Source organism: Nymphalis io, chromosome 27 (assembly GCF_905147045.1).
Source record: "Nymphalis io chromosome 27, ilAglIoxx1.1, whole genome shotgun sequence".
Classification (NCBI taxonomy): domain Eukaryota; kingdom Metazoa; phylum Arthropoda; class Insecta; order Lepidoptera; family Nymphalidae; genus Nymphalis; species Nymphalis io.
In genome coordinates this window covers 5,078,084-5,101,006 of record NC_065914.1, presented here as the reverse complement: position 1 = coordinate 5,101,006, position 22,923 = coordinate 5,078,084, and the positions used below count along the sequence as shown (strand labels likewise).

The 22,923-nt window shown below is 38.8% G+C and overlaps 1 protein-coding gene across 2 annotated transcripts; it reads right to left on the bottom strand.

The window, feature by feature from the left end:
• Positions 1–87: 87 nt before the first annotated feature.
• Positions 88–22,600, bottom strand: LOC126778857 (fatty acyl-CoA reductase 1-like). 2 transcript variants are annotated; one of them, XM_050502583.1, is made up of 14 exons: positions 22,572–22,600; positions 16,235–16,333; positions 12,826–12,956; positions 11,837–11,924; positions 10,230–10,302; positions 9,835–9,925; positions 9,067–9,212; positions 5,454–5,563; positions 4,462–4,545; positions 3,385–3,493; positions 3,069–3,246; positions 1,955–2,025; positions 1,386–1,643; positions 89–248 (listed from the first exon to the last, which is right to left on the bottom strand). In XM_050502583.1, the coding sequence occupies exons 2-14, from the start codon at positions 16,323–16,325 to the stop codon at positions 149–151; spliced, it is 1,530 nt and encodes a 509-aa protein (XP_050358540.1). In that variant the 5' UTR covers positions 16,326–16,333; positions 22,572–22,600; the 3' UTR covers positions 89–148. The 2 variants fall into 2 exon arrangements, with proteins under 2 accessions (XP_050358541.1, XP_050358540.1); XM_050502584.1 differs by lacking the exon at positions 22,572–22,600 and having other exon boundaries at positions 88–248; positions 16,235–16,418.
• Positions 22,601–22,923: the final 323 nt, after the last annotated feature.

Sequence of the window (22,923 nt, the reverse complement as noted above, 5' to 3'; positions counted from 1 at the left end):
TGGATGAATGAAAAAGAGTAATTACCGAGTTTTATTGTCAGTGTTTCTTAGTATACAGACATTCTATTGAAATTAAAGAATTTTTTATTTTATCAAATATATTATAAGCGAAAAGAAGACATTAAAAATCCACTGGTTATATTCAATTCTAAATCATGAAGATATTCTTGATAAAATTCGTATTTAGTAACCACCAGAATACCAAACCGAAGAAAATGAATTTCAACAGCTTGTCCAAAATAATTATTCTGAAAAAAAAGAAAAAATTAACATTTAACCCATTGAATATAACATTTTAATCTGCGAAGACCAGGCGCGTTTGTTGTTTGTGTGAAAGGGACAGAATCAGTTAAGACAGATATAGATACCGAGCTTCGTCGCGAACATTACCTGTCACTACGACAACGTCACCAACCCCCTGTCAGCAACTGTCATCTGTCAACACTACGTTAGGTATCAAGTGGGGAAAAGGATCATCAAGATTGTTTCTATTCTAAATTCACCAATACAATCGCATTAAGTAAAGCACCTGTATCGAATAGGCTCTATTGACTCAAACCAAAGGACAATAATTGTGAATTTCACTAAGCTTCTTAAGGAATTTTTTATCCGAATGTACAAGGTTTTCAATAAAATAAATATTAAATTATCTTCGGAACATATTAAAATAAGTGGACCGGCGAGGTCTGTATTTGTATCAGAAAATCTTACAACAAAAATGAAAAGACTATTATTCTTAGCTAAATATTTTGCCAGTAACAATGAAAAAGAGTGATATAGGTGCTGCTGGGCTACAAGCGAGAAAAAAATTTTTCCGTCAATAAGGGGGAGCCTCCATATCTGGATCAAGGACGAATTGGACTTACCAAAACTTTATGACCATAAAATCTTTTTGCCCCATAATGGATGATGTACATTATGTAATCTCAGATGATGTAGAACAGCTCTAAGTCTCAAAGTCATACTTTTGCTTACCGAAATAATGTAGCGAATACCTAAATAATACATACTACAAGTGGTCTAAAATGTAGTCACCTTAATATATAGGAATAGCAAATATATAGGCATAGGAAACACCGCCAACTTTAATAACTTTCATCGTCAACTGCATCGTAAAGGGGAGTTATGCGTCAACTGATGCAGTAAAGATTTGGTCGAGAAGTAACGTAGCAGCTGACGGTCTTTCCACCGCTACCCAGGCGGCTGATTATTGTTTTTATACTTTCAAATATTTAAGCAATGACATAATATTATTATATAGACAGAATATTTTATTTAAGACCCAAGCGAGCAGGAGGCTCACCTGATGGAAAATGACTACCACTGTCCATCCATGGACAACACCAGTGGGCTTGCCGACCTTCAAGGATGCTGCTATTACGTACCTTTGACGATGAGCCATTGCTTTCGGTATATCCTCATCTTTTTCTTTTAATAAGTATTTCCTGCCACCCGCGATGCTATTCTTAAAGAATTCAAATATGTCAATGTTTTCCATTTCATAGTAGAACTGCTCACGGTCCACTTCTTTGACCTTTGATCGGAGATTTATTAGATTCGTGTTGGTAAATGTCCATTGCTGAGTTATAAAGTACCGGATGGCGAGATTCGATACGTAAATGTGTCGTTGGATTTTTAGCAACCTGAAATATGAGCTGAGGTCAGACAGAATTACAAGGCAGAGCTATATCTCGTTGTTTTAGTTCAAAAGCACGTTAGTGACCGTTTGTATCGTCATGCTACATTATAAAATTAAACATTATAAAATTAGGCTATTGACGTCCCCACTCCTAACACAAGCTGTACGTTTTATTGGAGGGGTAAATAGGAATATTAGTAATCCCTAAAAAATGGGTCTTTTAAAAAAATATTCATAGTCCGGTCTTATATCTATCTACATATCTATTATACCGAGAAATAAGTACATGCCAGAAGAATTATTATATAAACTTACATGGGTTTCTTTCCAAATATCCTAAGTAATAAATCAAAGAATATTGCCGGTAACAAGTGCAAAATCAAAACCTGAAAATAAAATACGAACTTTAAATATACATAACAATCTGAGAAAACTTTTGATTGATAAGTACATAAATATTTTCTATATATAAACGACTGACTGACTAACATTTCAACACACAGCCCAAACCACCAGTAGCCCCAGGGTTAGCACCATGAAAACTTGCATACGGGTTCCTTTTTACACAGTTACTAGCTGGCTTTACATAGTAGGCTAGCACTTAGGATGCTGCTGCTGATAGCTTTGTGCAAGCTCGTCTGGGTAGGTACCAACTACTTATCAGATATTCTACCGCAAAACAGCAGTACTTGGTATTGTTGTGTTCCGGTTTTAAGTTTGAGTGAGCCAGTGTAATTACAGGCACGAGAGACATAATATCTTAGTTCCCAAGGTTAGTAGTGCATTGGTGATGTAAGCGATGGTTAACATTTCTTACAATGCCAATGTCTATGGGTGTTGGTGACCACTTACCATCAGGTAGCCCACATGCTCGTCCGCCTTCCTATTCTATAAAAAAAAAACAATACTGAGTATTGCTGTTTGGCGGTAGAATGTGTGTTGAGTGGGTGGTGTGTACACAGACACCCTATACCACATGAATCATGTTTTGAACATTTTATTTTACTCATTTTGTTTTATTGACAATACTTATGCTTATAAACACCTTCCAAAGTGAAAAAGGAAAACAAAGAAGAAAACGGTAGTGAACCATTTTGTCTTTGCCTGTCTATATATAGATAATATGACAGCCTCGAAAAGTACGTAAAGCAGGTGGTCCTGATTTGCCATCTCATCGGTGTATGAAAGTGAGGTAGAAGAGAGTACACCTCTGTGTGCGCACACACTTGTGCACTACAATATGTCTTGCGCAGTTGGCATGAGACTGGCCGCCGTGACCAAAATCGATCAGGAGAACATTATTATTAAAAATAATATATCTGTAAGTTATAAGATCTCTTTCACGAATGCGTTCAGCGAATTTTGTTCGTTTAAATTCGTTAAAGGTATGTACTTAACATATTACCTAAGGGCTGCAGCTAGTACTTACATAGATATTATACATAAATAATGATTTTGTAATGATGACATTACTGGTCCACATCACGTTGTCGAGTGGTATAAATTCTATAATCTCGTTACCAATGTCCAACATCTCCTGTATGGTGATATTTTTGAGTGTTCCAGCACAGCTGTTGTATATTGGTATATCGTCTGTATGTGTTAACCTATAATACATAAAAAGTTAAGATTTTAGCTTTCTATCGGAATTGAAATAGGGGAAACGCTGCTGGCAAGAGTGCCAGCAGTCATGATTTGTCCAGTAACTTGCATGAATCGAATGAAATACATTAAAAAAGTCTTACATTTTCGTTCCTCTAATCCAGGAAGCTACGATACACGCCCTGATCGTAATATCAACTGGTACGTAATCCAATATCATATCAGGACTTGAATAAATTGTGCGGAGTATTCCTGTAATTAAAATATGTATCAATGAGAAATAATAATTAGCTGTTGATGAGTACGGCTAATCTCATAGGGGACTTACTCCGCAAGATATATTTAGTGCACAAATGTGTATATAAACATAAATTAAAATTCACAATAATATGTCCTGTACAGATGGTGGTGGTGATGACGCTGTTCACTTAGTGGTTAAACTATATACAAGCCAGTCTGAGTAGGTACCACCCACCATCATATATTCTACCGCCAAACAGCAATAATTAGTATCCTATGTTCCGGTTTGAAGGGTGAGCCAGTGTAACAAGGAAAATATTATGTAACATCTGTTATGACACATCTCAAGGTTGAGGGCACATTGATTAATATTTCTTACAGTCTATAGGCGGTAGTTACCACTTACTTCAGACTTCCTAGCTATTACAAATAAAAAATGGCTATACTTCCTTGGGAACGACCGTCGTGGGTAAAATTGGTCAGACAAACTACATAAAATGCACAAGAGTCATAACATCTTAGATCCCGAGTTCGGGAATTGGCGGCTTGAGGATTTTTTGGGCTGCAGGCCAGGGCGCAGGGTCCCATTTATATATAGGGCTTTCAGCCCCCATTGAAGGCAAAATGGACAATATTGTGAATTTAAAGACAAAATCGTAAGGTTGGCAACCCTGAGATAAATTAAGTCGTTTGCGCGACTATAGAACGCAACGGGGGATACCACGTCTTGGGTTTTGGTGGTTTTTATCTCGCATCTATAACGGGGGAATTCCCGCCGCTTGTTTTCAGTGTATGCATTAATTAAAGTCCGTCTACTGTCAGTATGTGTTCCTGGCAGATCCGTGATCGAATGGATTGTGAATGCTACGTTGAAACGGCAAAATCGAATACTACCTTTTTTCAGCAATATTAGGTAAATTTTCAAATGAAAGTATATTAGAGGATGTCTCTTAATTAAAGATATTATTATTATACCTTACCTTTCCCACAGCCCACTATTAATCCAGATGGGCCGTTAAAGTTGTCAATCCATCCGGGGAATGGATCCTCGTGACTTGATATTACTGAAATCATGTTTAAAAAGATAATTTATTTATTTGATAATAATTAACTCCAACATTATATATAAAATACAAAAAAATAAGCTTAGTATCTACATACAATGTATCCACAGTTAGTGAAACACAATGTGCTCTAAAAAGTGTACATAGATAAAAATTAAATAATAAAACTAAATTATGTGTCATGTGTGTATATGGGCTTTGAATATTGATGAAAAATAATTACAGATTATTTTTAGTAATGCAAAACAATTGGCATTATTGCATAGAAAACATGTTTCTGAGAGCATTATAATTGTTGAAACCCATGTCTACAATAGCAAATTAGTTAATTAACTAAAGGCACAGGGGAAATAGTATCTTAGTTCCCAAGGTTGGTTGCGTAATGGGGATGTAAGGGTTGGTTAATATTTCTTACAATGCCAATGTCTATGGGCAGTGGTTAAGTTATATAGTCCAGACATTAGAAATATGACATGATTTTCCCTAGATTTGTTATACTTAATTAATTAATTTCATCATTGGCTTGCTTGTATCCCTCATAAGGGCGCGATTTACAATTGTGAGAAAAAGGGGAATTGGCAGAATTGATGGTATTTGCTGATGGGTTAATTTGCTGCTTCATCTACGACTGGTATTGACGGATGCACTTAAGCACAAAAAAAAATAGCCCACGGGTCACCAAGCAGGTTTTAAACATCATAATAAAGGAAAAAATATAAATAAATAATAATAATAGCCATGGATTATCCTTAATAAATACATTTTTATAGTTATTATAACAACATATAGCAGATGTTTAATATATTGTACATTGCAAAAAAAGTTACGAGCTTATAATTATTAATTAATTGGTCATTATTAAAATAAAGGTAACGTAGGTAAGTTTCTATTATATAGATCAAACTTACCTATCGACGGCCTGATTATCACAATAGGTAACTTTCCTTTATACTCGTAAGCTACGTGTTCGGCTAGTTGTTTGGTAAACACATAAGTATTTGGTAACTCCCCAATATATCTAGAAAAAAGCAATTGTTTTGTGGTCAGGGAGCTAGTTCGCATTATGTCATACGATTTGTTCAATGTACAAATAGAGATTGGCACGAAAATAAAAACTAAATTAAATACTTGAAATTAGCTTTAAGCATTCGATTTTCACGCAAAATTTTCTTCCACCACCGACAATATAAACACAAATTAAGCAAATAATAATTCAGTATTCTTATTTTATTAATATGTATTTAAGCTTTTTCGCCGTGGAGTACCGGCTTAGAATAGTACTCCCCCAATCTCATCCCGTGTGTGTCGTAAAAGGCGACTGAGGGACGGGGAAAAGGGGGGATGGGCAGCAGCGTCCCCCCTCCCATAAACATCTTACCCCCCTACTGCGCTCGCCAATACGCCTGCCCAGCGCGGCGAGTATGGGCAAACACTCGTTAATGGCAGATGCGCCCAAAAAAAGGCCCCCAGTTACCGGCAAGCCCGCTAGGCCCGACCAAGGTAGCGGTCGCGGTATCAGCAGGGCAGGGGGTGCTAAGAATCACCGGTTCACGACAGGCTACCGTATAAAACGACTTCACATGGCAACGTACAATGGACGCTCGATGAGGCTGGACCACCACCTCGCCGAATTAGAAGTAGAGTTAAGTCATATAAACTGGCATATACTGGGGTTATCTGAAGTCCGAAGACAGGGGGAGGACACGATAACTCTAGAGTCCGGTAACTTACTCTACTTCCGCGAAGGTGATAACCTCTCCCAGGGTGGTGTCGGTTTTCTAGTCAAAAAGGATCTCATTAGCAGCATTGTGGAAATCAGTAGTGTGTCGAACCGGGTAGCGTACCTTGTCCTAAAACTTTCCGACAGGTACTCCCTGAAGGTCGTACAGGTATATGCGCCAACTTCGACATACTCTGATGATGTGGTCGAAGCGATGTACGAGGACATCGCAAAGGCCCTCAACGATACCTCGAAGGCCCACTACAATGTTGTTATGGGAGACTTTAATGCTAAAGTGGGAGTACAAGATAGCGGTGAATCGAAAGTCGGACCTTACGGCTTGGGCTGCAGAAATCACAGGGGGCAAATGCTGGTAAACTTTCTCGAAGCGCAGGGGCTCTTTTTGATGAATTCTTTCTTTCAAAAGAAGCCTCAGAGGAGGTGGACCTGGCGAAGCTCCGATAACGTCACAAGGAACGAGATAGACTTTATCATTTCGAATAAAAGGCACATATTTAGAGATGTTTCAGTGATCAACAGGCTTAATACCGGAAGTGATCACCGCTTGGTTCGAGGCACTCTAAATATCGACTTCAAAGCCGAAAGATCGAGAATGATGAGGTCTACTCTCCGACCTACCATGCTCCAAGCTGCTCAAGGCTCCGAAAAGTTCCAAATGGAACTTCAAAATCAATTCACCGCGTTGGAAACCGTAAGCAGCATTGATGAGAGAACCGACACGCTGGTCAAAATACTGCAAAACACATCCCGCAAGTGTTCTCCGCCACAGAGAAGAGACAACGCACCAAAACTCTCTGCTGAGACACTCGAGCTCATGAGAAAACGACGAGAACTACCATCGTTTTTGTCAGATAAGGCTTTAAATCGAACAATAAAAACGCTGACGCGACGCGATCTCCGACGCTCCAATACCCATGCCATCAAGGCTGCGATTGAGCAAAATCGGGGATCGAAAGTGTTCGCTCGCATGTTTGGGAGGCCGCGTCTAACAAAACTTAAAACTGAAAATGGTGGGGTCGTTACCTCTAGGCCTGAGATTGTCGGAGAAGTAGAGAGGTTTTATGGGCAGTTGTTCTCTTCAAGATCGGATATACCCGTGGGAATCAGTATTGATGACCAGCGCGCCCCTCTTACGCACCATTACTCCGAGGAGCTCCCGATCGTTGACCAAGGCGAGATTAGGGCGGCTCTAGAACAGCTTAAAAACATCAAAGCTCCGGGAGATGACGGAATCACAACAGAGTTGCTTAAGGCAGGCGGGACTCCGGTCCTGAAAGAGCTAGCAAGCCTCTTTAATTCCGTCATCCCACATGGCAAGACCCTGGAAACGTGGAGCGGGAGTGAGGTGGTACTGTTTTTTCAAGAAAGGTGATAAAACCCTCTTGAAAAACTACAGACCAATCTCCCTCCTAAGTCACGTGTATAAGCTGTTCTCAAGAGTCGTCACGAACCGTCTCGCCAGACGACTTGACGAGTTCCAGCCCCCAGAGCAAGCCGGCTTTCGATCAGGCTACAGCACCGTGGACCACATCCATACTGTTCAGCATATTGTGCAGAAGGCCGAAGAGTACAATCAGCCGCTGTGTATGGCATTTGTGGACTACGAGAAAGCCTTCGACTCCATCGAAACCTGGGCAGTGCTCGACTCATTGCAGAGATGTCATATCGATTGGAGATATATCGAGGTACTGAGATGTCTGTACAACGCCGCTACAATGACTGTCCACATCCAGGACTGTAAGACGAAGGCGATCCAACTGCGCAGAGGGGTGAGTCAGAGGGATGTAATATACCCGAAACTGTTCACCAACACGTTGGAAGACGTTTTCAAGACGCTGGATTGGACTGGGTATGGAGTCAATGTAAACGGCGAGTACATCTCACACCTCCGATTTGCCGATGATATCGTCATCATAGCAGAGTCGCTGGAACAACTCACCGAAATGCTGCGTAGCCTAGGCGAGTCTTCCCGGTGTGTCGATCTCGGTATGAACTTGGACAAGACAAAGGTCATGTTCAATAGGCATGTCGTGCCGGGATGCCATGTTTCGCTCGACGTATATCGGCGTCGACGGGAAACCTCTCGAAGTTGTTAGTGAATATACCTACCTAGGACAGATAATACAAGTCGGTAGGAACAACTTCGAGAAGAAAGCCGATCGAAGAATTCGCTTGGGCCCATCCCAACCTTTGCATTGGATTTTTTGCAAGCATTTGGCAACCTTCGTCAAGTCCTCAAGTCGTCTATACCGCAATGCTTAAAGACGAAACCAATGCGTCTTAACTGCCATGACATACGGTGCCGAAACGTGGACACTAACTGCGGGACTAGTCCACAAAATCAAAGTCGCTCAGCGTGCTATGGAGCGAGCTATGCTCGGTGTATCTTTGAAGAATAAGATCAGAAATGAGATTATCCGGAAAAGAACCAGAGTCACCGACATAGCTTGCAAAATTAACAGGCTGCTGTGGCAGTGGGCTGGTCACGTATGTCGTAGGACCGATGGACGTTGGAGTAGATGAGTCCTAGAGTAGAGAACACGAATCGGCAAGCACAGCGTAGGGCGCCCTCCAGCCAGGTGGACCGACAACCTTAAGAAAGTGGCGGGCACCAACTGGATGCGGAAGGCGGAGGACGGGGAGCTTTGGCGCACCTTGGGAGAGGCCTATGTTCAGCAGTGGACAACGATTGGCTATTGATTGATTGATTGATTGAAGCTTTTTCTTGCCACGATATAAATGAATGATATATAACAAAATAAATAAAACAATACACTTACTTAGGGGTCAAGACCTGTAACGTATGATCGTCCACTTCTTCGCAAACTTGGAGCATCTCACGCCAGGATACGTGTGCAGGATACATCACCTCCTCTATGGGGTTTCGATTTGTGTTCGAATAAGCGGTAGATACATGGATGAGACACTACAAAAAAGGTCACAATTAATATAACGCAGATGGGGAGCGAAAGATAGTTTTGGAGATAATTCGACCGTTTGTAATCAACCGAATATATTAACCGAAACCATTTCAGATGCAGATTTTGTCGCGATATTTGCCTTCAAAAATTATGTTATTTATTATACGCGTCAGCCTCGTTGGTTTAGTGTGATGATTATTAGATTTTTGTGTCATAGAATCACAGTATCACGTCGGCGTCTGGGAGTTGGAAGTGTGTACACTCCCGTGCCTGAGAAAGCACGAAAAACAGTTGGTAGTGTGCCTTAACTCTTTCCGGTTGTGTCGGATTGTTGCCCATCGGATTATGAGTGAGAGAATAGAGAGTGCATCTTTATTTGCGCACACACTTGTACACTATAATATGTCCTCCGCAATTGGCTAATCTCTCATGAGATTGGCCGAAGAGTCCGAAATTTGTCAGCAGAATATCATATTTAAAGACCTTTAGAAGAATATCATTATCATTTATTATTAATTAATCTAATTATTATAAATGGACAGATTTTGATTGAACTTTTTATGGAAATAAGTTGTTAGCTTCTTATAAATAAACTATTAATTTGAAGTCATTATGTTTAAAACTCACCTCTAAGTTACGAACTTCCGTCGCTAACTCGATAACTTCTTTAGTACTAACTAAGTTCAGCTTTGCTGCCGTTTTCAATGAATCGTCAAATCTGAAATTTAACATTTAAATTATTATTATTAGCGTAACAAGCAAACAAACTCACTTTCATATTTACAGAATACGGTATAAAGAAATCTTATTGAAGAAAAAACGATTTTTTTTAAATAAAGTAAAATAGGTTTAGTTATATAAAATATGTCTTATTATTATAAACATAATAAACTTAACATCTCAATATGTAGTTGGTAATACATTGGTGCAACGAATTGGGCTAATGTCTATATTAACAACAAATTGGTGGCCAATTCGTTCGATTATTTTCTTATTAAAGTATAAACAAAATTGTATATTACCTTACACTAGCAGCTGCATGAAATATGATATGTGTTCTATTAACGAGTAAAGTTCTATCTTCGTCTGATATGCCTGAAAAAAAAGTATATAAATAAAAAAAAGTGTTAACATCAACATACTCGTATACATACGCACATCACACACAAACATAAGTCATTATGTGTGCACACATGAATACAAAAACATACAAACACACACGCAAATAACCAACAAAAAATCGATCGAAATTCAATTAAAAATTCAAATAACCTACGACAAAAAAGCACTTCATAAAAGTAAAAAGTTACCTACTAATATTTTAATACAAGCGTCATCGTGTTCGCAAGTCGCAATTTCAAATCAATTGGACTTGTTAAAGTTGGTAAGACCCTTTTGTTAAGTAGGAAATAAGCTGGTGATGTTGTTGCTGATGATGATGACACACCTTTTTATGTTGGGGTTTTAAAATATTGCATTGTTGATAAACGATAAAACGTTTTGGAAGAACAGGGTCGTAAGTCGAGGTAGGTAACCTTTTTTTTATCGTTGGAAAAACGCGTTACGCGTTTCCCCCACGGGGGAATACAGTGGGGGTTATGTGGGGCTCACCGTTGTCCAAGGCGCCGAGAGCGCCCGAACATCGGAATACCCACTAAAACCAGCGGTACCCATTCCGTCTTAACGAGGAGCGCCACGGGATCGCTTTCGCATGCTACCGTGACGCAAAGAGGTAGGTAACCTAACCTGATTCATGTTTAAAAATTTATGCATTGTGACTTGTCAAAATTAAATAATCGTATTTGTTGTTTCAAGGACAAGGGTTATCAATACATTTCAAGTATATAACGCTGGAATCTTTATTTTTATTTATTTATAAAGTTATTTTTCATGCATATTTAGCATACATTAATACCCTACTTTTCACCCTCCCGAGTTTTCAGTGGAAGCAAGTGTTAGTTACAGAAAACCCTATGTCCCTCCTTGGGGTTCAAGCTTGCTTCATACCAAATGTTATCCAAATCGGTTCAGTGGTTTAGCCTTGTGTGACAGACATACAGAGATTTTGCTACTCCGGCGCTACAACGTCTGCCCCCTCCCCCCTTCGTCTCGCTGGTTTGATTGTCTGTTACGCGTGCTGCGTCACGTTAATGGATAGATAACACCGTGGCTGTGTCGTCAGACGGTGTCACACCGTGACATAGCATAGATATTTGTATAAAATACAACGGAGTGTTAGTACAAGGTACCAGTGTAGCCTCGGCCTTACTTATAGCGTTGCTTAGCAGTGTTGAGTTAAATAATTCTCTTTCTATCATCATTGTTTCGCCATTCGATAGAAGGAGACAGAGCATTGTTGAAATAAACAACCAAGCAACACTTACGGATACTACAGTTAGTGTTCTGATTAAAAGGAATCAATATAAATATATCAGTGGGCGAATCCTACTAATTTATAACGATTACGATACGTTCCCGATTCAATTCCGATCCAAATTTGCATCATCTGTGTTTATTCGAATCGGAATCGAATCAAAATGATGTTTACATATACCGTTATGTCAAAACCAAACTTAATTCTCAACTTTTATAACAATACATAACAATATGTCTACTTTAATAAGCTCACCTAATCCAGTTTCCGAAATGTCGCCAGAGATGAAAAATACTTTTGACTGGAATACGCCAGGCTTTTCTTTGCGTAGTCGATCAAAACACTAAAAAAAAGAATTTAAATTAGCATTATAATTCCATAATAATAATTCCATAATAATTCCATGCAGAATAAATTATAATATTTATAATTGTATTTAATTAGCATATCTACTTAATAACGGTAAATAGAAACAATAACAGTTTCTTGTCTGTTCTTATCGATAGAATCTACACTCCGAACCGGTGGTAACTTTATATTTATTTTTTTGGTAGGCAGACTGACAAATGGGCCACTTGAAGGTAAGTAGTCACCAGCGCCCATAGACATTGGCATTGTAAGAAATGTTAACCATCGCTTACATTGCCAATGCGCAACCAACCTGCGACTAAGATGTTATGTCCCTTGTGCCTGTAATAAACTGGCTCACTCACCCTTCAAACCGGAACACAACAATACCAAGTACTGCTGTTTTGCGGCAGAATATCTGATGAGTGGGTGTTACCTACCCAGACGAGCTTGCACAAAGCCCTACCACTAGTACGCACTTAGCTTAAACATATATTGAATTACTAACTATAAGACGAAAAGTAAATTGAAACTATTAAGAGATGAGAATCAAATGAATGAGTCTGTGTGAATGCGTGCGTGTGTGTGTTTTTGTGTTTGTAAGTGTGTATTGTACTTATAATAGTTTAAAGTTGTATTATGGTCTATTGTTATATGTATTGAATATGCGATATATTTCTATTTAGATCGTTTCCGCACATCAACATTTAAATAATTCAGTGCGAATAGTTAAAGAATAAAGATATTTACATAAGTCATTTTATTAAAATATTTGTAAAGTACCAATTGGTTTTTTTTTTTAAATATATTTGCATTTTTTACAGTCAGTATTTTCTGGCCACGAACGCGAATTATTCAGCCATTGTCAAATATCAAGGATATTATAAGAAACTTACGTGTGAACTGTATATTTTAGCCAATCTATCTTCCGGTGCGACATTTTTCTTGCTTCTAAGTAGTAAGTAGATTCTGTCTAGGTCTGTACACGAATAGAGCAACTTCTCAATTAATACTTTACCCATAAAACCTGAAAAGAAATTGTTTTTTGTTTTATTTTTATGATAGTAATCATTAGCGTTGGGAGCTGAGGTGTAATGTCTCTTGTGTCTATTATACTGGCTCACTCAACCTACAAATTCGAACACAAATAAATTATCGCCGTTTGAAGGACAACCGGTGCTAACCGGTGAATAGGTAAGTATAAAATTGTAATTTATTTAATACATTCATATTCAATAGAATTCATAATTTCATAATCTTATTACATTTACCTACCGAGTCAATAAAAATGCATATTAAGTATTTTACAAAGTCAGCCGCGGTACTGGCGGTCGCCTCAACAATATTAAATCCAGAATTATACAGATTGCTGACCTCGACAATGTGAATATTATTAAACAAAGGCACATAAAATTGAATACACATTATATTGACTGTAACTTCTGATCCTAAAGGTTCTATTGAATATGTATGGTGTGTTTCAAATAATTTATCAACCGTATCATTTCGGACACCGGACAAACCGCAAAAGCTTCATCAAAATCCGTTTAGGCATAGAGGACATATAAAAAATATCCGTATTTATATATATATTATACGATATTGTTTTGACTTATCATTGTTATTAATTAGTTTTAGTGTTTCAGTTCTGCCAATAAGGCACAGATTATTTAAAAAAGAAAATGAATTAAATTTTGAAAAAAAAAAACATAATCGTATGAATTTTCTTTTTAATCTACAACAAAACAAACAAAATGTCGGATGAAGATCTGCGACATGTGTATCAAGCAGAGCCTAACCCGGCAGTGACATTTACAGTAAAATAAAGTAACCGGTTGTGAATGTGATGTACGTACTTGGTGGTAGGGCTTCCGTCCGTGTAGGTACCATCTATTCATCAGATATTCCACCGATTATAATTGATATTGTATCTTATTATAAGTTATGCTAGCATATTATAAATTGTGCTAGTATTGTCTACGAGGAGCAAAAAAGACGCACTATTTGTACTGTTTTTTTTTTTAAATCTTTTATAGCTATTAAAATTATGTAAATGTATATAAGAATAAATTTAAATAATTGTTGTAAAATCGAAATAAATAAAATATATAATATGTCTGATTTCATTGAAATTATGCCACATGTGTAATCTACCATTGGAATAAGCTCAAAACCTTCTCCTCAAAAGGGAGAGGAGGCCTTAGCCCAGTATCATTACCAGGCTGTTACTGCCTGACTGCGTGTCTAACCCAGGAAGTTTAATGTTCTAATTTGTGTCTATAATATCATAAATCTCTTGTTCAGAAATGAAGGAAAACATCGTGAGGAAACCTGCATGTGTCGGAAGAAGAAAAACGGACACATGTTCTCATAAGATAGAGATTTTATCCCAGCAGCGGGACAGGGGAATTAACAGGTTGGTATTATCCAAAAAAAAAAAAAATTTTTTTGACTGCCTCGTTGGTCTAGTGGCTTGATATAAGGCCGGAGGTCCTGGGTTCAATTCCCAGGTCGGACCAATAAAAAGTTATTGGGTTTTTCTGTCAGAAAATTCTCAGTAGCAGCCCGGAGTCTGGAAGTTGGAAGTGTGGACACTCCCGTGCCTCGGAAAGCACGTAAAGCCGTTGGTCCTGCGCCTGAACTCTTTCCCATTCCCCAGTCCCATCGGATTATGAGAGTTAAGGAATAGAGAGTGCACCTGTGTTTGCGTACACACTTGTGCACTATAATATCTCCTACGTAGTTGGCTAATCTCTCTCGAGATTGGCCGCCGTGGCCGAAATAGGTCTGGAGGACATTATTATTATTATTATCCTTTTTTGGATCTAATACTTCAGAACTCACAGCTATATAAGCCGCAGTATTATTTAAGTTAATTTCGAATCTCATTATTATACGTTCAAATATTTTACTACATTTAGTTTTTATTCTACTTTATATAAATCATACTACCTTACTTAACGTCGTTAAGCGTGTGAAATGTTAAATGCTGTGTCCCCTTCTCAAAAATGACAAATAAAAAATGTCAGAAGGAAACGTAATAATGTCTAAGTAAGCAGTCGCTAAGCAACGTATGTATAAATATTATTTAAGTTTTACTTTTAACCAGTTGTTAATAATATATAGCTCGCTGCTCCTGTTTTTTGCTCAATTATTTATATAAGTCAATATCATTGTAATATATAATATTAAACTAAATATGTATTACTATTCGTATACGTAATAATATTCTACATTTTTAATCTTTAAGCAAGAACAATGACAGATACTCTTTACGGCGGGAAAGGGATTCACTTTAAAATTATCTTACGAGAATTACGCGCTAAATTATAAAGATTTTATGATTGCATATAAAACATTAATTTAATCGAAATCTCGTATTTCTAAGAATAATCTAGTTCTTTCATTTATTATACTTTTTTATTTAAATCAGAGGATATATGGACACAATGACCTAGTAACATTTATTAACGGTTCTAACCTATTGGTGTTCTAAAAAATGCATAGCGGTAGTTTTATTATTACCAGCAAAGATGTAAGCTGGTAACCAATTGATAAGAATTCATTTTATATTACATTGTTGAATTTTTGACAGACTAAATAACTAGTTTCTGACTGACTAATTTGTGATTAAAATTCATCGTGCTTGACGGTGAAGGAAAACATCGTGAGGAAACCTACATGTGTCTGATTTCTTTGAAATTATGCCACATGTGAATTCTACCAACCTGCATTGGAGCAGCTTGGTGGAATAAGCTCCAAACCTTCTTCTGAAAAGGGAGAGGAGACCTTAGCCCAGCAGTGGGACATTCACAGGCTGTTACGTGACTGACTAAGAAATTGTATTTATTATATTGAATTATTTTAATATTAAACGCTCCTTTGCTTTCTTCCTCATCGCTAATCATCATCATCAAGGACTTCCTTTCCCTTTTTTATACGTAAACGTAATTAACTAGTTTTTTGTTACTTCAATTTAATCAATTTACGATCATAAAACCATTTATTTAGTTTTAGGTCTAATTCATATATATGTATTAAATATCAGCTATCAGATATAATATATGAGCCCATATTCTACAATACTAATAAAACTAATATATACAGAAGCACTACAGAAAAATAATAATCCCTCGTTTCAAAAAGCCGTTCTCTTGCCCCTGAACTCTCTCTAGTCATGCAGATTGCAATCATTGTAAGCTATCAGCGATGATAGCTAATCTCGTCCATAACCTCATGGAAGTTTCAGGACGTAAAGTTTTATCGTAATAACTATTTTTAAAAAAAATTGCCGTATGTACTCACCCGATCCACCAGTTATGAATATCGTTTTCCCTTTATAATATTCTGGAATATTCGGAACGTCTTCCAGGTCCCTGTCCTCCAGAAACGTCATGTTTAGAACTAGAATGGACGTAAGTACATGAAAAAACTAAAAAAATACTTAATTGTATAAAAGATAATATTAAATATATACGACTATGTAACGAGTTGTGACGTCTTAACTCGTGGGTGTTTAGCGCATTAATATTATACTTAACGAATTTATTTCGTCGTTTTGGAACGCAGACTCGTTAACTACATATATATATATATAAATAATACTTATAATACTAAAGTATTATATAAATGGTAGAAGAGCTTGGAGTTAGTATCCGTTGATGTTCATACAGGATACATAAATATTAATTGCATTCGATTATTATATGTATATTTTTTATTAATAAACTACTCAGTTCCTTGGCGGTTCTTTTAGGTAGAATCCACATTTGAAATCAGTGATAAGTTTGTTAAGTTATGTTCATGCACACAAATATCAGTCCTAGGTGGGAATCGAACCCACAACCTTCGGCGTGAAAGGCAAGTATCTACCAACCACGCCAATGGCCCGTCAATATAAAACAACATTTCGCTCCACAGTTTACATGTTTTATGAAAATAGTAAATCTGTTTTCGTATCCGTACCAGACAATCGTATTTGCTCTTTTTGATGGTTCAGCCTTATTCGACTCTATCGTTTTCTTTTTATTCTGTAGATAATATTAATAAATATGCTTGATTCGTGGATGAACCTTGATAATTCAGAAGTGAACTTATACGAACTAAGATACAGTTATATTTATTATATATATTAAATTTAAATAATTTAAAACAAACATTTTATATTTGGAATATATAAATATATATATATATATATATATATATAATATGAAGTCGAGATGGCCCAGTGGTAAGAACGCGTGAATCTTAACCGATGAACGTGGGTTCAAACCCGGGCAAGCACCGATGGATTTACATGTGCTTAATTTCTGTTTATAATTCATCTCGTGCTTTTCGGTGAAGGAAAACATCGTGAGGAAACCTGCATGTGTCTAATTTCATCGAAATTCTGCCACATGTGTATTCTACCAACCCGCACTGGAGCAGCGTGGTGGAATAAGCTCCAAACCTTCTCCTCAAAAAAGGGAGAGGAGGCCTTAGCCCAGCAGTGGGACATTTACAGGCTGTTACTGTATATATATATATATATATATATATATATATATGTAAATTGACTTTACAATAACAATTATCGTAAGTTAAATGACTGCTAAATAAAATATGCATATAACATTGCGTGATATAACTGCTAATATAAAAAAATGTGTAACTTATAATTTCAAAACTATATGGTAAAATAAAAAAAATATATTAATGATAGTTTTTATTTTAAATGGTACAAAATTGATAAATTTTTATATAATAACATAATGGAAACGAAGGAATTTGCGAGATATGTTTTTATAAGCAATAGTAATAATAATGTCCTCCAGACTGATTTCGGTCACGGCGGCCAATCCCAAGAGAGATTAGCCAACTACGCAGGAGATATTATAGTGAACAAGTGTGTGCGCAAACACAGGTGTACTCTTTATTCCCTAACTAACACACCAACTTCCAGACTCCGGCTACTACTGAGAATTTTCTGACAGAACAACCCAATAACTTTTTTTATTGGCCCGACCTGGAAATTGAACCCAGGACCTCCGGGTCTGCGGCCTGGTGTACCAAGCCACTAAACCAACGAGGCAGTCAATTTATAAGCAATACTTATTGATAAAAGGAAGCACAATTTTTATCCGTGCAGTGACGGAGAAAGAATACATTTCACTGCCCCTCTCTTTCCCATGGGTGTCGTAAGAGGCGACTAAGGGATATCTGAGCGACCATCCGCTCATCTGGTGGTAGGATGCTAACATCCGCCTGGCTTGTTACCACCGTACGCATGGTGAAAAACTCGTGAAGTGGCTTGCAGCCGCGTTTCGAGGTCAGCCAGCGTACAGCCAGTGCCCGAGCGAGTATTGCCGCGATGGGTGTTGGTCCAGTGGAGACGGCTGTTGAACCAATGCCGGGGGAAACTATATTGACCTGCTGGACAGGGAGACCTGAAGAAACGGCTGTTCCGCTGGCCGCCCGTGGCATAGTACAGGGGCCCGAGCGTGCCTAACCAGCTCGCGAGGCTACCCCACCAGGCCACGCATAATCTCGGGGTGGACCGTCGTGCCGGTTGGTGACCGGAAGGTGGGGTCCCGGCGGCCACTTCCGGGGGGGTTCGGGGGCCCTTCCGTCCGGCGGATCAGTATATTTTCCCTTTTGGCAACCATTTGGGAAAACACGCCTCCATACTTTGCCCATCCCTATCGTGGCAATACGTCGCTCGCTTCACGTCTCTTTTCCTTATTTTTCCAAATGGTAGCGCAACTAAGAAATAACGGTCGTTCAGCGGTGCACACCCCCACCATATCCACACTGTTTGAGGTCGAGTTCTCTAACATCCGAGGACTCCACGCTAACCTCAACGCTGTCCACCACCATCTCGAGACAGCACGGCCAGCAATGTTTTTTCTCACGGAGACGCAAATACTCCGCCCTGCCGACACCAGCTACCTTAACTATCTCGGCTACATGCTTGAAGAATCTTTTAAAGCGAAAGCCGGAGTATGCTTGTTCGTCAGGGCGGATGTTTGTTGTCACCGATTGCGCTGCTTGGAGGACCCCTCCTTCTCCATGTTGGTGGTACGTGTGGACCTGGTTCGTCAGAGTCGAGTCTACGTGTACCTCTACAGATCCCACAATGGTGACTTGGAGACAAGCCGATTATTTGACCATCTTAGTCGGGTGGCAGATGCTGCGCAAGAGCAGTTTCCTAACGCGGAATTGGTGTTTTTGGGGGATTTTAATGCTCACCATGAATCATGAAATCCCTCAAAACTGACCATGCTGGAAGAACTGCTCATGCTTTTGCTCTCACACACGACTTGACCCAACTGGTTGATCAGCCCACCAGGATCCCAAACATTGATGGGCAAGCGCCTTCTCTACTGGATCTTCTGCTGACTTCTCACCCGGTGGAATATCAGGTTGTGGTTCAAGCTCCACTTGGTTCTTCGGATCACGGCCTTATATCTACAAAGTGCCACAGGCCAAGCTGCCGCCATCAGCGGTATGCAAACGTCGCGTTTGGCACTATAAGTCGGCAGATTGGGACGGTATGCGCGATTACTATGCGTCAGTCCCTTGGAAGGAACGTTGTTTCAGTGGGAATGACCCGACAGCTAGTGCCGCTGCTGTTGCTGGCGAGATCATATTGGGAATGGAATACTACATTCCTAGCTCAGATCTCGTCAGTAGGAGTACGCGTAACCGTTGGTTCACTCGTGAAGATGCCGATGCTGTATCATTTAAGCAGGCGGCATATCGCAAGTGGATCAAGGGCTGCATTAGCGGGGCATCTAACGTTGACTCACTGAAAGCAAACTATAATAAAAATTCCAAGTCCTGTAGGAAGGCATACACGAGAGCGGATGCACAGCGCATTGTACAGATTGGTCATGACCTTATTTCGCATCCTAGGGGCTCCCGTAGCTTCTGGCGTCTGACCAAGTCTGTGCAAAACAATTTCTGCCAACCTTCGCTGCCACCGCTCAGAAATCCGGACGGATCGCTAGCTCACAGTCCGCAGGAGAAAGCCGACCTCCTGGCTAAACTCTTTGCTGACAACTCTGTGATCGATGACTGTAGTGCGCAGCCACCAACAATACCTTCATGTGGCCACACGATGCCTGACATCAAAATCAGGCAATGTGATGTGCGTGCGGAGCTGCAATCACTTGATATACGGAAAGCTAGCGGTCATGATGGAATACCAGCCATTGTGCTGAAGAAGTGCGCGGCGGAGCTGTCTCCTGTGTTAACGCGCCTGTTCCAACTTTCTCTCTCTTCGGGATGTGTGCCGGAGGCTTGGAGAAGAACTAATGTGCAAGCGGTTCCCAAAAAAGGGGATCGGTCTGACCCGGCAAATTATCGACCAATAGCTATCACCTCAGTACTTTGTAAGGTGATGGAACGGATTCTAAACAACCAACTGATCCATTACCTAGAAGATCACTGTCTAATTAATGATCGTCAGTACGGGTTTCGACCAAAACGGTCCACAGGTGATCTTCTAGCGTACGTAACACACCTCTGGGGTGAAGCTATCGACAAGCATGGAGAATCGTTGGCTGTCAGCCTCGATATCTCTAAGGCTTTCGACAGGGTCTGGCACAGAAGTCTTCTCTCTAAGCTACCGGCATATGGTCTGCCTGCTCAGCTATGCACCTGGATTGCCAGCTTCCTACACAAGCGTAGCCTTCGTGTTTTAGTAGATGGTTGCGCTTCTCAATTATATGTAGTGAATGCTGGGGTCCCCCAGGGATCTGTGCTATCTCCCACACTCTTTCTTTTGCATATCAATGATATGCTCTCCCTTGGGAATATACATTGCTATGCAGATGATAGTACAGTGCATGGTGGATACCACGGACGCGCAGTGGCTGGGCGGGCGGAAACTGAGGAGAGGCGGGAGAATCTTATCATTGAACTCGATAGGACGTTAGAGCTCATCGCCAAATGGGGTTCTGATAATCTTGTTGAGTTTAATACCAAGAAAACACAGGTATGCGCTCTCACAGCAAAAAAGTCACCATTTTACCCTCATCCCTCCCTCTGTGGCACACCGCTGATGATATAAAGCAAAATCGCCATGCTGGGGATGGACGTTCGCTGCGACCTTAGTCCAAGGGATTACATCGAGGCTATTATAAAAACAGCTTCACGGAAACTCGGAGTTCTGAACAAGGTGCGGCGTTTTTTCACGCCACAACAACTGTGCCTGTTATACAAAACACAGGTACGGTCTTGCGTTGAATATTGCTCGCACCTTTGGGATGGCTCCGCTAAGTACCTAATGGAGGCCTTGGACCGGTTGCAGCGACGTGCAGTACGCATTATTGGCGACGTAAAGGTCACAAACACCCTTGAACCTTTACAATTGCGTCGCGAGATAGCAGCACTGAGTGCTTTCTATCGACTGTATCACGGCGAGTGCTCTGAGGAATTATTCTCTCTAATTCCTGCTTCCCCCTTCCTTCTTAAGTCCACGCGAGCTGGTTCTCGATGTCACCGCCTAACTGTGACATCAATTCCATCGCGCACAAAGAAATTTGGCAACTCCTTTCTTTGTCGCACTACCAAAAAATGGAATTCCTTACCAGCTCACGTGTTCCCCTCCTCTTACAACCCGGGTTCCTTCAAACGAGGCGTGAAGAGGCATCTTGCGGGCCGGCAAGGCGGTAACGGCTAGTACAGAACATTCTTCCCGACTGTACTGGCCGTCGTCGCGTTTGGACTCTACTACCACTTACCATCAGGTGGAGTAGAGTCATTTGCCATCCCGGACATATAAAAAAAAAAAAAACAATTTCTTTTGGTGGCTTCTGCAGTCAAAGATGCTAAATAATTTCAACGAGCAAGTATAATGATTGGATATTGAATAAAGACTTTAAATTTCACATTAAATTGACTTTACAATAACAATTATCGTAAGTTAAATGACTGCTAAACAAAATATGCATATAACATTGTGTCATGTACGTTGATTTGAATATTAAGAGAACTTGACCGTTCAATCGCTGATTAATTCAATTCAATTAATCAACACTCGCGTTATTCGTTTAGATAATAAAATTACTAACTCAAATATTAAAATCATATATATCATCTGTGTCCGTATGTAACGAAACACACAACAATACCAACATATAAAGTCCAGTATAAAATGCAATTAAAACTGTAATTATAAAATGTTCGATCGTGATACTGTCTAGAAATAAAAACATTGCACATCAAACAACCAAACTAAATCATAGAATCATACACTAAAAGCACGAACAAATGCACGTTTGTGTAAAGTTATTACTATAAAGAAAAACAAAAATTAAATTATTTGGAACATATTTCATTATATTACCGTATTTATGGTATTAATTGAATTTTTTTTTTTTTTATTTAATAATTAAAAATACAATAAATTATAATTTATATGTGAATTGAAAAATGTATATTGTAACTGGCCAGTAAAATATTATATATTTATTTTATATTTTGTTTATGGAATACGGTATTATTTTCTTTAACTTTTTGTATTTAAAAAAATGTTTTTAATGTAAAAAAGATATATTGATTATAATAAAAAGATAACTAATAAATTCTAAGATTAAAAATTAATTATTATAAAAGTTATTTCTATATGTAATAAAAATAAATAATTATTTTAACTTACATTACAAAACGTTATAAACACAAGTAACTGCTTCAAATTTAAACAATGGAATGAAATTTAATTAAATAACAACGAATATTAAATGCTTTTTAGTAATGGAAACATTTCTATCTAATTAGTATGTAACAAAATGACGCATTAATATTAAAATTCGTTGGCATAATTTTTTTATAAAGTGGTCAATATTTATTGGTTTGACTACTACGACGGCCATGGAAACGTCCTTTTTTTTAATGGTAGGTCGACTCGCAAATACATTGGCGCTGTAAGAAATACATCGTAATTGCGTCATCAACTTCGGGAACTATGAGTAAGACATTATGTACCTTGTGCTTGAAATTACACTGGCTCA